General features: G+C 36.5%; 1 protein-coding gene across 1 annotated transcript; it reads left to right on the top strand.

The window, feature by feature from the left end:
* The first annotated feature begins 1,601 nt into the window (after window positions 1-1,601).
* LOC131077155 (phenylalanine ammonia-lyase) lies at window positions 1,602-4,459 on the top strand. The gene has a single exon (XM_058014588.2). The coding sequence runs from the start codon at window positions 1,736-1,738 to the stop codon at window positions 4,094-4,096; it is 2,361 nt and encodes a 786-aa protein (XP_057870571.2). The 5' UTR covers window positions 1,602-1,735; the 3' UTR covers window positions 4,097-4,459.
* The last annotated feature ends 10,020 nt before the right edge of the window (window positions 4,460-14,479 follow it).

Below are 14,479 nucleotides of genomic sequence, written 5' to 3'. Positions count from 1 at the left end.
AAATTTTATTTTACTTAATTATCATTATAATTTCTAATTAAAATATGTGAATTTGTTTGCAATTAACTATTTTCTAGATCTCATTTACCTTTATGTCAATTACATGCTCTCCTTTACATTTATGCCTACCATGCTTAACATTCTATTACTTCATAGATTATTCCTAACCCTAATTATTTTTTAGATACATTAGTAATATATGAGTTTGTTTACAATTAACTTTTTCTTCCATCTCATTTACCTTTATGTCAATTATGGTCTCATTTACATTTATGTCAACAATTTTTAACATTCTATTAATTCAAATATTATTCCTAACCCTAATTGTTATTCTAGATGATAATTGATTTCTAACTATGGAGAAAAGTTCAATTGTAATAATAATAATATTATAACCCTAAATATTTTAACCCAAAAAATATGCATATTACTCACTCCAACACGACTTAAAAATAAAATTAATAAAAAAAATAATAATGAATATTAAATACTCGTCCTCTAAAAAATATCTATGGACATACTTTACACGTTTATGTAAAAATAGATATAGGGGAAAGGACCCAGTAGTCGTGCACCCTAACTTCACGCTTCTCAAAATCCTACTTGGAAATTTCGAATCACTCCGATTTTTTTACAGCAGCTTACTTGGCAAGTCCCCTGCTTATAACTAAGGTTTCAGGGCCACATCATCAAATATGATGCCACATCAGCATACTTTTTGCCAAGGTGTCCAAAACAGCCCCAAAAAAAAGTGAGACCAATAGGCGTGCAAAAGAGACCCCAATAGTTGTGCAGCCGATGTGGCATCACCTGATTGGTTACTTTTTACAATATTAGTACATTTCTTAACAACTATTGGTACATTTCCTAACAACTGTTGGTACATTTCCTAACAAAAATTGATATTTTTTGTTTCAAACAATAGGTTTTATTTGTTCAATTTTTGGAACAAAAGGTATCAACAACCCTCACAACAATTGGAACATGCTCAACTACTGGGTCCTTTCCCCTACTAATTTAAAAACACAATGAAACTAAATAGACGTTGCCATTGCTTTCAATTTAAAATAGAATAATGCTCGGTGTGGTAGGTAGCATAGAATATTGAATTCAAATTAATCCATTATTTCCATCCCACTTCCTTCAAATGTGCGCACGGGAGAAATTTATTTGTTTTATAATATAGGCAAATGAAAAGTATATACGTATATTTGGTGAAGCTACGGGACAAATATCAACAGCAATGTTAAATTTTCAATTGAAATTTGACGGTGAACACTGCCTATCAAGCAATAGTTTTTTTGTGTCAGTATCAACTAAAATTAAAATAATTAAAATATCTATGTCAAAATTTTAGTTATCTATAAACCAAATATTGGTTATATATAAAGTTTACGACAAAAATGTATAAACACGGCTATCCAGCCATCAAATGGGGCGGCCGGATACATGTTGGACTCTTTCCTCACACCAACCATCTCTACCATTCGCGCTTTTTTCGCTTGACTTTGACTGCTGACGCCGTCTCCCACTACCCACTCACCCACCCCCGACCGATTCGCATATCCACCCAAGTTATAAATAGCATGCCTCAACAATCATCATATTCACTGCAAACTCTCAAATCTTTTCCCGGAGATTGCAGTCTACGAAAGAGTTACCTACCTATTAAGTTCCCTCAAAGGAGGCGAAACATTCATTCTTGTAGCATTATTTTTTACAGTCGAGTTGCGAGATGTCTGGGAAGAATTCGAATGCTGATGCCGTGTTGAACATGGCGGGTGTGAGGGCCAGGGAGATATGCCGCCCGCCGACTCTGCCTCTACCAGTGGGTGGGGTGAACCCGATCCATGTACAAGGAGTGGGCCACGTCAGCAATCCGCCTCACTGGAAGAGGGCGGCGGAGGCCATGGAATGCAGCCACGTGGAGGAAGTGAGGAGGATGATCGGACAGTTTTACCAGGCTCGCAAGGTGGTGCTAAGAGGCACTACTCTAACGGTGGGTCAGGTGACTGCTGTGACTCGGAGAGATGAAGTGAAGGTGGAGTTGGACGAGGCCAGCGCAAAAGCAAGAGTGGAGGAGAGTGCGAAATGGGTGGCGAACAACATAGCGAAAGGGACAGACACATACGGGGTCACAACAGGCTTCGGAGCCACCTCTCACCGCCGGACGAACAAGGCTGTGGATCTGCAGCGCGAGCTCATCCGATTTTTGAATGCGGGCGTGTTGGGGAAAGAGGAGGGGCTGCAGCTGCCGTCGGAGTACACCAAGGCCGCCATGCTCGTCCGAGTGAACACCTTAATGCAGGGCTACTCCGGTATCCGGTGGGAAGTCCTAGAGGCCCTGCAGAAGCTCATGGACTGTAACATTACTCCCAAACTGCCTCTCAGAGGAACAATCACGGCCTCCGGCGATCTGGTGCCGCTCTCCTATATTGCCGGGCTGCTAACAGGGCGCCCGAATTCAAGAGCCGTGACGGGTGATGGCGAGGAGGTGGACGCCCTGGAAGCGCTGAAGAGAGCGGGCATTAGTGGAGGACCCTTCGAATTGCAGCCTAAGGAGGGCCTCGCACTCGTCAACGGCACTGCAGTTGGGTCGGCGGTGGCGGCCTCCGTCTGCTTCGACGCGAACGTGTTGGCCGTCCTGGCGGAGATTCTGTCGGCCCTGTTCTGCGAGGTTATGCAGGGCAAGCCCGAGTTCACGGACCCTCTGACGCACGAGTTGAAGCACCACCCGGGTCAGATTGAGGCGGCAGCGGTAATGGAATATCTTCTGGACGGCAGCGACTACGTCAAGGAGGCAAAGCGGGTGCAGGAGACGGATCCCCTCAGTAAGCCCAGGCAAGACCGTTACGCTCTCCGGACGTCCCCGCAGTGGCTGGGCCCGCAGATCGAAGTGATTCGAATGGCCACGCACTCTATCGAGCGTGAGATCAATTCCGTCAACGACAACCCCTTGATCGACGTGGCGCGTGACATGGCGCTCCACGGCGGCAACTTCCAGGGCACGCCTATTGGAGTCTCCATGGACAACACCAGAATTGCGTTGGCGGCCATCGGGAAGCTCATGTTTGCGCAGTTCTCGGAGCTGGTGTGCGACTACTACAACAACGGCCTGCCTTCCAATCTGAGCGGAGGCCCCAATCCAAGCCTGGACTATGGCTTCAAGGGCGCCGAGATCGCCATGGCCTCGTACACGTCGGAGCTGCAGTATCTAGCCTCCCCTGTCACCACACACGTGCAGAGCGCCGAGCAACACAACCAGGACGTGAACTCGCTGGGCCTCATCTCTGCCAGGAAGACAGCAGAAGCCATCCAGATACTGAAGCTCATGTCCGCCACTTATCTGGTGGCGCTGTGCCAGGCCGTCGATCTCCGGCACTTGGAGGAAAACATGCGAGCCGTGGTGAAGCACGTGGTGTTGGAGACAGCGAGGAAGACCCTCACCAGCGGGGAAGACGGATCCCTGCTCCCCACGCGCTTCTGCGAGAAGGAGCTGCTGCAGGTGGTGGACCATCAGCCGGTGTTCTCCTACATAGATGACCCCTCCAACCCTTCCTATGCGCTCATGCTTCAGCTCCGGGAAGTTCTCGTCGACGCGGCCCTCAACTGTCCTGTCGAAGAAGACGATCACAAGCTCGGAACGCCGTTGCTTTTTCGCAAGATTCCCGTCTTCCAAAAGGAGTTGAAAGCTCGGCTAGATAAGGAGGTCCCCACCGCTCGGGACAGATTCCACGCGGGAGACTTTCCCATCCCAAACAGAATAAAGAAATGCAGAACCTACCCAATCTATAAGTTCGTGAGATCCCAACTGGGAACGGACTTGCTGAGCGGGGCGAAGACGCGGAGCCCTGGGGAAGACATCGAAAAAGTGTACCGTGGCATTTGCGAGTCGGAGAAGTTGTTCGGCGAGGTAGTGGTGAAATGTTTAGACATGTGGCGTGGGTCGGCAGGGCCCTTCACCCCGCGGCCACAGCATCCTCCTCTGTCTCCTGCGCCATTCAATGCAGCGTATTGGTCGTGGTTTGACTCCGCGAAATCGCCTTCGGCCACCAGCGGCAGAGGATTCTGGAACACTACAAACGCCACCCTCTAATTTCATCTCCCACCCTTACAATTACTCTATGTACCATAGTAAACCCATTTCCCCCTCTGGTGCATAAATGATTCTGCAAACCGTTCGCATTCGCTCTTCCACAATAAATTTTTCAATGCAACATTTGGTTTTCTTTGACAAATTCAAGTTTACGATTTTTATTTAAATGCGAGTTTAGGCCTGTCTTAAAATTTGAAAGGCCTTCCACGTTTGGATTCCCAGTTCCACTTTTGGAGCATGTAATGTAGATCATAAGAGCATATCTTGATGAAAGGATCTATTTGTAAAAGAGAAACAAATACACAAATTTGTTTAATCACTAAATCAACATCATGGTCGAAGCATGTCTTTATTTTCCATCGAGATATTTTCGCACATCCACTCTTATATTTCTTTTATTTATATTTACATTTATATTTTGAAATGTCTGGTGTTTGAGCAATAAAGAGATTTATCTATACAACGGGCCGGCTTAACGGGCACACTCGAAGCTTTGACTTTGAGTGTGACGTGCGATGTGGGGCCCATTCACTTGCCAATTTTTTTTGTTTCCATGGAAAGTTTTTTCATTTGCCATTCCGTTTCAGTTTTCCTTCACTTTTGGAAGGATGTTTTTTGGTTTTATGTAAATGGTTTTTAATTCCACATGCATTGAGAAATAGAGGAGAAGTGGACTATAATTTGAGGTTTAACCTCATGTTTTCATATGGCTGCCTAACTCTATTTTCTGCTTAAATTTAAGCATTTAAGTGTTCCCATGCAACTTAAAAATTGTCAAAAAAGGGACAATCAAGAGCTATTAAGTGGATTGTGATATGTCATATTTGTTTATTATTCCACTTAAAAAATAATTATATTATTATATTATAATTAATATAAATTTATTATTATATTATGATATTGTAATCAATATTATATTATTACTAAGATATTACTATATTATAATATTTCTATTAAACTCTTCACCAAAACAAAAAAATCTATTAAGACTAATTATTATTATTATATTATCATATCTTTATATTATTATTATAATATTATTTTGACAAAGTTAACTATTAGTATGATGGAGATAAATAGAGTTGATTAATAGTTAAACTCAGAGTTAGTGATAGTTGAGAGGAGAAAATAAACAAAATATTTTTTTTGGTTTTTCATGGATTTATTTTAATTTGGGTTATTTAAAGTATATTTATTTAAGTAATAGTAAAACTAATTGTAATTATGACGAGTGTCATACAATATGACGGGTGTCAATTTTAATCATAAGGGGTTTTTAATCTCCCATATCTATCAATCCATTATGTGAGTATTAATACGCCTTTCGACGTAATTATATAATTGAAAATTTATTTTAAAAATATTTTTAAATCTGATTATTTTAATAATTTTTATCTTTTTAATCAATCGGAAGGATTGAAAAATAATTCATATATTTTTATACAATTATAAGTTGAAATATATAGAATAATAATGATGACATTTTTGGATAAAGTGTTACACATAAGTCAATATTATAAAGTAAAGAAAAGCACATTTACATAGATTTTGCTTCACTTTTATCTATACAAGATCTTGTTTATTAATGCCTCACTCTATATGGGCATGTATCTATATGTTAGATCTATCTATTTAATTATCCATATGCATTGATTTTCAAATTTTGTGTTTGCCACGATCTATTCCATCTATTTTATTCTATGCAAATTTTACAATCATGAGATCCTCCTCATAACTATGAACTCATATCATCTAATTTCAAATAAGCTTATTGACCCCCTTTGCCTTTCTCACCTCAAGCCATGTGTGTTTTTCTTTAGTAATTTATTATCTATCAATGTTTAAGTATTCATTTCCATTCATTTTAGACAACACACATTCAATAATCTCTCATTCTAAGAAGATTTATAAGTTTAATGAATCATAATATATTTGGATTTGGTGCTTGAAAATGAGTGAAAATTCTAATCTACTGAAAAATTATCTAATGTAAATCATTAAATTAACATCCTTACTTGGCTTGACATAACAAAAAATAGTGAGATACCATCAAATCGAAGTCTTTTTTTAAGGAGATAAATGGTTAAAAATGTGATGTATAACGATATAACAATACATATGAAAGAGAAACTTGACAACAAGTTTGCAAAAGGTTTCTTAGATGTGTGTGTGCGTGTGTGTCTATATTGAGTCTACTCTCTTGTTCAAAAATAAAATTTAACAATTTTAAAATATGACTATAAGACGTGTTCTTTCATCATGCATTTATATATCTATTGAACATGTATTTCTATGTTCTCATTTACTAAGTTCATTTTTTTGTGTTTATTTTATATGGCTTTTTCATATAAATTTAGTTTGAGTGTGTTCTCTTGAGAGTTCTATTATATTTTTGATACAATGATTCACCTATATAAACTTTTCTAATCAACATTTTTATCAAATTTAGTTTTTTTCAATGTGTGTGTTGTTAAATATTATTCAAATAAATTAAATTATATACATTATTAAAGTATTTAATTGTAAAATCACACAAGTTTTGGAGGTCTAGCAATAATATTCATTTTAATTAAAGGGATAAAAGTGCATACTTTAGAATTTACACCTTTTTTATATTATTTTTTACAAAAATAGTAGATACTTAGTCCTAACATGAATTTTGACCCATTTAGTGCATAACACCTTTTATTAATCTACCATTACAAACCACCTTAGTAATTTCCATTACACAATCCAAAAAGTTTAGCCACCTTGGACTAGATTGTTTTGTGGGATATTATCCACCAAATTTAAATTCACCTTTTCATGCCCAAAAGTCAAAACTTTCACAAATTATTCATTCACATTGTATCACATGTCACATATTTCCAATGAATGACCATGTGTGCATATTTGGGAAACCATTCTATGATATTTGAATCCATTTATCAACTTATCAATTACAAAACATAAATCTAATTTGAAAAATTAAAAGTCAATTCTTTATACTACACTAGTTCACTAGTCCACTAACACATGTTATATTTTGCATTAAAATACCTTGTTTAGCATTTTTGTGACACCTTATTCTTTTTTTGTGTTGGAATCATATTGAAGTAAGTCCTACTTACATCAACAAAGAATCAAACCACAAGTGACCTTCAAAATAAAGAATTTCTAATCCATTACCTTTGTTTTTCCAAATTATTCTCTTTCATTCCTTGGATGGATGCTTCATGATTTAGTTCAATTGGAAATAATGATATATCTTCACCTATGGTGTTTAATTTCTTGTTTTCACAAAGTTGCCTTGTTTATTTCCTTTTCTTCACATTTTGAGCTTCATGCTCCTTTGATGTTGCCTTTGGTTGTTCCATTTGGACGTAGGGTTGTTCTCATGATGAACTATAAATGATGCCCTTGTTCAAAGATACCTTGAATTTCATGGACTATATAACTTTGCTCCATGGTAGTGATAATCATTTTATTTTGATCATTATTCTATGAAACATTTAGATTATGCATTCCATGTTTATGGTATATGTGTATGGGATATCACATATCACTGTTATCATTCTTTGGATGCACTATTTCCTGAGTGTAATTGTTCTAGCCCCTGTTGCTTTTAGGATAGTGGGTTGTTCTTACAAAAAGCCTTTCATTGGTAAAGGTCTTCACCATTCACTGTCATTTAGCAATGACCATCCTTGCATCAATATCGATCACACCTTGGTATGTCATTATTTCTAGGACATTCTCTATTATTTATCTGTCAAGGCCTTATTACATTTGTTGTGTTCATAAATCCCTAGGCTGTAATAAATTCATTGCATTAGCTTTGACAAGCCTTATGGTGACTGTTGTTTTCAAGTGTAATAACTATCATTGAACCCTTGATTGCTCATTCATACCTTCTATCTTTGTCAATGCTCTCTTCAAGACTATTATTGCCACACATGCTTCTCACTCTTCATAACTCTGTCTTTGACCACTACTCTAATTACTTCCATTCATTCATCCACTATCCTTAAATAATTTGACTGTAATAGCCTCTTATTGACTGCTAGAGTTTTGATCTTGAAGCTCTTTTATGATAGTTAAGATTGTCTTTGCATCTTGATCTCTGTGTTGTAACTACAACCATTGTTGTCCTTGAGTTTTGGATCAAGATTCTTACGTTGTTATCCCTCTTACCTTTGATAGCTCCAAATATTTTCTCAGCCTTTCAATGTTTTCATTACTCTTAGGCAATGTTGATTATTGTGCCCCATTTGTTTGTTAGACAATGACATGATTTTCCTTTACTCACAAATTTGTCCTTAATGCCTGTGATTGCTTCTAACTGCTATGATCTTTGATACTATCTACACATGATTGTTTGGTCTTTATTATTTCACCTCCACTATCATTAGATTGCAACATGTTGGGCTCAACCCTTGTGGGAGCCTCATTTTACTCCACATGCTGAAAATAGATAAAACAAAACAGTGACAAAAATTTCACCTATACCTGCACAAGAAGAAAACATGCTAGATAAAGCAATGAAGTTCATATTTGTAAAGGATATTGATGATGTTTCTCTAATTTTCCTTGTTGGATGAGATGATTGCATAACTCTTTTGATGTATTATGAAAGTAGATTGTGCATATGTTGATGATGTGTAAGACTGGATTTGGAATCCCGAGCTCTAACACAATCTCTCTCATCTTCTTGCAGGTATTTCTGGATGACAAGGCAATCTAGAAATGAAGATGCGACATTCAACTATGGGATTTGTCATTCCAGGCAATAACAAATCCCTTCTCTTTTTTTATGCTTCATTCTCATATGCATTGTTTTCTTTTATAATGCATTTCTTTAGATATTCCCACAGCTTGTGTGGGACATTTTATCATTAATGAATAAAGTTTTTCTTTTAAACATGCAACATTGTATGATTCATTTTTATTGTAAATGCTTGCACTTATCTGTAATTCTTCTGAGAGCATTTTCTTCCTTTCCAGTAAAGAACACTTAACATAAAACAATGTATACCTTTCACCTTTAGTTGCATATGCTATTCCAGCTCTACCTGATTGAGCTGTAAGCGACATTAGGTAACAGTTACAAGTTTTCCACAATTTATACTGTAAGAGAGTTGCTTCCAAATTAGCCGTGTATGTTTTTTTGATTGACATTTCGGATTACACTCAGTGATCCATCATCAAGAAGAGAAAAGTGAAAAAATGGGAAGCAAACTTGTGCTTAAAAAGAAAAGGTAAGGTGTAGAGAAGACTGGGATGTGAGGAGAAAAAATAAGATTTTTTTTTAATTTAATTAATTAATTATATGTTTGAAAAGAACTTAAATTAGAGAGGAAACAAAGATACTAAGCTTAATAATGAAAAAAAGAACAAGAAGGAAGGGAAAAAGGCAAAACACGTCAAGAAATTAACTTAAATTAGAAAGGAAACAAAGATACTAAGCTTAATAATGAAAAAAGAACAAGAAGGAAGGCAAAACATATCAAGAAATTTAAAAAAGGAAAAATAATTAAAGGAAGGATAGAAGACAAAGAAAAGATAAAAGGTGAAAGAAATTTAAACGAAAATAAAGAAGAGGGCTTAGAAAAAGCTAGAGAGAAGAATATTTAATTTGCAAATTTTTAATAACTTATTTAAAATTATTTAATAACCAAAATACCATTTCTTTAAGAGTTAGGCAAACATAGAACATGAGGTGAGTGGAACCCTTCACCTATGTATTAACTTATGTCTATTTTTATATCAAAACCCTTGCACTTATGTGTGGTACAAGACTTGAAAGTTGTTTGGTGTAGTGTCTTTACTCATTGTGAGGGTACAACACTATTCCTTTTCAAGAAGAAATCCCGCGGGCATTTACCTAGTCAAGATGCTCACCTCCTTTTTCCCTGCGCATTTGTCCGTAAATCCCTTTTAATCGCTCTCGTAAGACACGAGAAAATCCGGCACGGCCGTTCAGATCGATATGTGAACAATGTCGGTGAAAGTGAGAAAAAGAAAATGCTCTTCCATTTCTTTACTAGAGTGGTTTTCCCGCTCAAATGAGATTCCCCCAATTCTCTGCTACGAAATTTGCTCGCTTCTTTCTTCTATTAATTTGTAATTCTAACTAGATTTCTTGTCGTTGAAGTATTTTTGCATCAAGCCAACTTTGATTTGTTTTCCTTGTTCCTGTTATAGCAAAGCCCCGGCCATAGCCTGTGAAGCATTTCGAATACTAAGCCCCTTTTACCAGCATTCTTCTTTGTTTTAATTCATGTCTATGGCTCTCTCTTCTATCCCAGGTATGGCCTACGAAATGGTGGTAATGGCCTAAGAATTGCTCTAACCACTTCTCAGTTTGATAAATTAATACTACATCCTACTTTTGTTGCATCTTCATCTGTAGCGAAACACATCCACTACGATGTATTCATAAATCATTGTGGACAAGATGTTAAACTCACGTTGGCCAGTAGGATCTATGATTCCCTAAATGCTACGGGACTGCGAGTGTTTTTGGATAAAGATGAGCTGATTTTCCTAGAACTTTAGAAGCAGCGATTCGTAGTTCATCAATTCATATAGCCATTTTTTCTCAACACTATGCAGATTCGCCCTGGTGTTTGGCTGAACTAGACTTTATGCTGCAAACCGGCACCAAAATTATCCCCATTTTTTATTAGGTTGAACCTTCTATTTTAAGATGGGCGATTCAAGGAAGAGGAATATGTGCAGATGCGTTATCTAAGTATGAAAGGAAGAAGAGGTACAACTCAAATACCCTTCGTCTGGCATTTACCTTATCAAATATTCTCAATTATTATTATTTTTTTTAAAAAAATTTCTTTCGTTTGTTTTATATCGGAGTTAAGTTTGTTGTACTGTGCTTGTTTGCTGTTCCACCTGAGCAGATACACCTCAGAACTTCAGCGTTGGAAATAGGGACTCCATCAAGCTTCCTTCTATACTGGCGATATAATTAATAAGCAGATTCAGGGGTAAGTAGGAAACAAAATTCCTCCTGCATTTACCTCTACATCAAATCTTCCTTAACGTTTTTTATTTGGGTATCTTTTCCTTTGTTTGCTGCATGTATCAGCGTTTAGAGAAGTTTATTCTTTAAGGTGCTTAGCTAAATAGATTTTAATTGTCAATAAATGCTTGGTTAAGCTGTGTGATTTTTTTTCGCATGATTTTTGTATAAACATTTTGAATCATACTTTAAAAAGCAGATAGATAAAAAATAATATAAGAAGAAAATCTTTATTGAATAGGCCCCAAATAAATTAGAATGACAACTTAATTGCTTTCCTTGCCATGCACAAAGCAAGTTATAATAGTATAGATTTTAATTGTCACTAAATGCTTGGTTAAGCTGTGTGAATGTTTTGGCATGATTTTTGTATAAACATTTTGCATCATACTTTAAAAAGCAGATAGATAAAAAATAATATAAGAAGAAAATCTTTATTGAATAGGCCCCAAATAAATTAGAATGACAACTTAATTGCTTTCCTTGCCATGTACAAAGCAAGTAATAATAGTATAGATTCATAGCCAGTCTAATTAATACGTGGGGTAATAAAACTGGATAATGTTTTAGATAGTGTCTCATGGAGGGGCTTAAGTTCTATTTTTTAGAAAAAGGTGATCCCATGAATTTTTTTTTTGTGATATGGGATTATTTGGAATCTTTTCTTAAAAATAAAACCCCTACTTTTTAGGCTTGTAAATTTGCGCTGGTGAAAATGGGGTGGGGTTGGAAATTGCCCCACCAGCTTAGGGATAGGGATATTATATTCATGAGACCACTAGCTTCCTTAAATTGTGGAGCTTAAATTTTTAAACTAAACTAAACTACAAAATTTACTAGACTGAGCATAATTTATTCTTCCATACTCTTAAATAAAAAAATAAAAGAACAATTTTAAAATTTAGAATACATATATTGAGCATAATGGATGCGTCAATCGTATAGATGTATATATATCAGACTTGTCAGAAGCTTTCAATCCACAGTCAATGGTAATTAATCCGCTGCCTTTACTTCACGCCACTTATAATGATATTTTATAGATATCACCAAATCCCTGATGTGAGGATAGAAATATTACAGCAAATTACTGCTCTAGGGTACGGGAAAAGATGCTCAAATCTCCGTTGATAATGAATGGTTTCTGCAGTGGGAGCCATTAAAGAAAAAAAATTCCTTCGTGAAGATTCTGATACAGACCCTTATTGCTTTAAACCAGCTGATAAAACAATTATAACAGCAAGAAAATAACAATAATAAAAACAAGGTCTGCGTTGCAGCCGGAGTCCCGACTCCCTGCCAAAGGCTGTAAAAATGTGGGCAAGGCAAATGCAATCGACATGCATAAAGTCAAATAGCTTAGGTAGTAACCATGTCCAGTACAGTCAGTCCTAGCAAACAAGAGCTTGAATACAGAAGTTGAAATGTGAAGAAAGCAAGAAACTTTCTTAATTTATATAGGAATTTTCCCGATCAACGTGAGGAGGATATTGAAATTCCATCATGTCAAAAATTCTGAACCCATTGCCAGGGACAATCCAGATTTTTTATTCATTTTTTTTCTCATGTATTTACAATGGATTACATAGTTGACCAAAAAGTGTAGATCATATTGCAAGTTTACTGAAGTGTCAATCGCAAAGAAAACTAAAGTCAACAGAAAACAGAACCGATTAAATTGATGAGTGACCCAAATATTAGAATTAGTTTTTAAGAAGTTAAAAAAGATGTCAAGCCCATAATTTTTTGGATACTTGGCTTGCTGCTTAAGAATGCAATGAACACATATGCAAGATGAAGGATATAATGACAAGATTGATGTTTTCAATTAAGAGCCTAGATATAAAGCTATATACGTAATTCAAGTGGAGACATATTGCCGAAGAAGTACATAGTGCATGCACAGGCTATCAAATCCATACTCTTAAAAAATGTAGTTTTCTATATTAAACTATCAATACAGACTCCGCAGAGTGAATTGGTTAAGTTTCAGCACCATTAATTATTGTATTCTTTCCAAAGTGGAATATTAAGTGATCTAGAGCATCCCGAGACCGATCCCATCTACGAAAATCACATTGAGTTGATTATTGTGGCTAAATCCTCAATGGGCAGAGGATCTATTGACAGTTTGCATAGAGACATATTTTAGTAGGAAAGCAAATACAACATGGTTTCGTGCAAGGAACATGCTTAAAAGAGAATCCAGGAGCTTCTTGCAATGCACTGGATATGATATCTCTAAGGTTTCTAGTTTAACTTGTTGCTGATAGTGCCCGAACTTCACATGGGCTGCCGCACCTACACTATCAGAACAGGGAAATAACGCAAAGATAATAGGCGCAGAAATAACATTCTTTTGCATACTAGAAATAACTTTCCTTGACCTTGTAGCATGTCCTCAATATTAGTAGACTGACTGGTTTTCAACACCCTTTGTCATAGCCGCTCCACTTTGCATGGGGTCATAGGACTGAGCTCCAGTATTAGTGTTTCACTTGCGTGAAGATGGCATTAGAAAACATTTGCTTTGGTATCATTTTAGTGAAAAGTTTTTGGTGTGCCCTGTTTTGCAGTTGCAAAGTAGTTCTAGTTGAAGCAATAAATTGAAACAAAAAATACATGCAAAAATCCAACACCAGCCATTGAAAAAAATAACCGAGCATTGATTAAGAAATAGTCTATAAAAATGAAGGGCTAGCATTGATTAAGAAATAGTCTATATCCAAGAGGAAGCATTGATATCTGTTGTGCCATGTTGATGTGATCATATAGTAGACTCTGAAAATAACAGAGCATGCAACGCATTTCCCTCAAGAAACCTAGACAGCAAACACCTGCAGTGTAACTTGTCATACAAATGGTTTAGGTAGAAACCGTGCCCAGTGTAGTGAGTCCTAGCAAACAAGGACTTGAATACAGAAGGTCAAATGCAAAGGAATTATACAAATAGCTTAGGTAGAAAGCGTGGAGCCTAGATGACTAAAACTGCTGTTAATATCATTAATATCAAAAAGGAGATTCAACTACATTCACACTGCATTCAATACAAACATGACTATTTGTTATTTTAATTGCATATGCACATTCATAATGAATAAAACCTTAAGCAGCTGCATGAGAACATGGATTACAAGAGTATATTTGAAAATATAAAATTTTATCAACAACAACAGCCACTTTAAAATTTGATTGACAAGCATTGGTGACCGTCAAATTAAAAGCTGTCCTTGTGCTTTATTGTTTCAAATCTTCCCTAGAATGCATTTCGGTTCGTTTTATTCATTGTTTATTCCATTTATCTAGTCCTGTTTCACACGTTCAGGGACGAGCAGAGGGTAGTGAAGAATGTGGCGAATCGTATA

This window comes from Cryptomeria japonica, chromosome 11 (genome assembly GCF_030272615.1).
Source record: "Cryptomeria japonica chromosome 11, Sugi_1.0, whole genome shotgun sequence".
In the NCBI taxonomy this organism is placed as follows: domain Eukaryota; kingdom Viridiplantae; phylum Streptophyta; class Pinopsida; order Cupressales; family Cupressaceae; genus Cryptomeria; species Cryptomeria japonica.
Note: the sequence above shows the minus strand (reverse complement) of the source record. Positions and strands in the feature narration are given on the sequence as shown.

Bases quoted from the DNA above. Each gene is read 5' to 3' on its own strand.
- LOC131077155 (XM_058014588.2), top strand. From the start codon at position 1,736: ATGTCTGGGAAGAATTCGAATGCTGATGCCGTGTTGAACATGGCGGGT.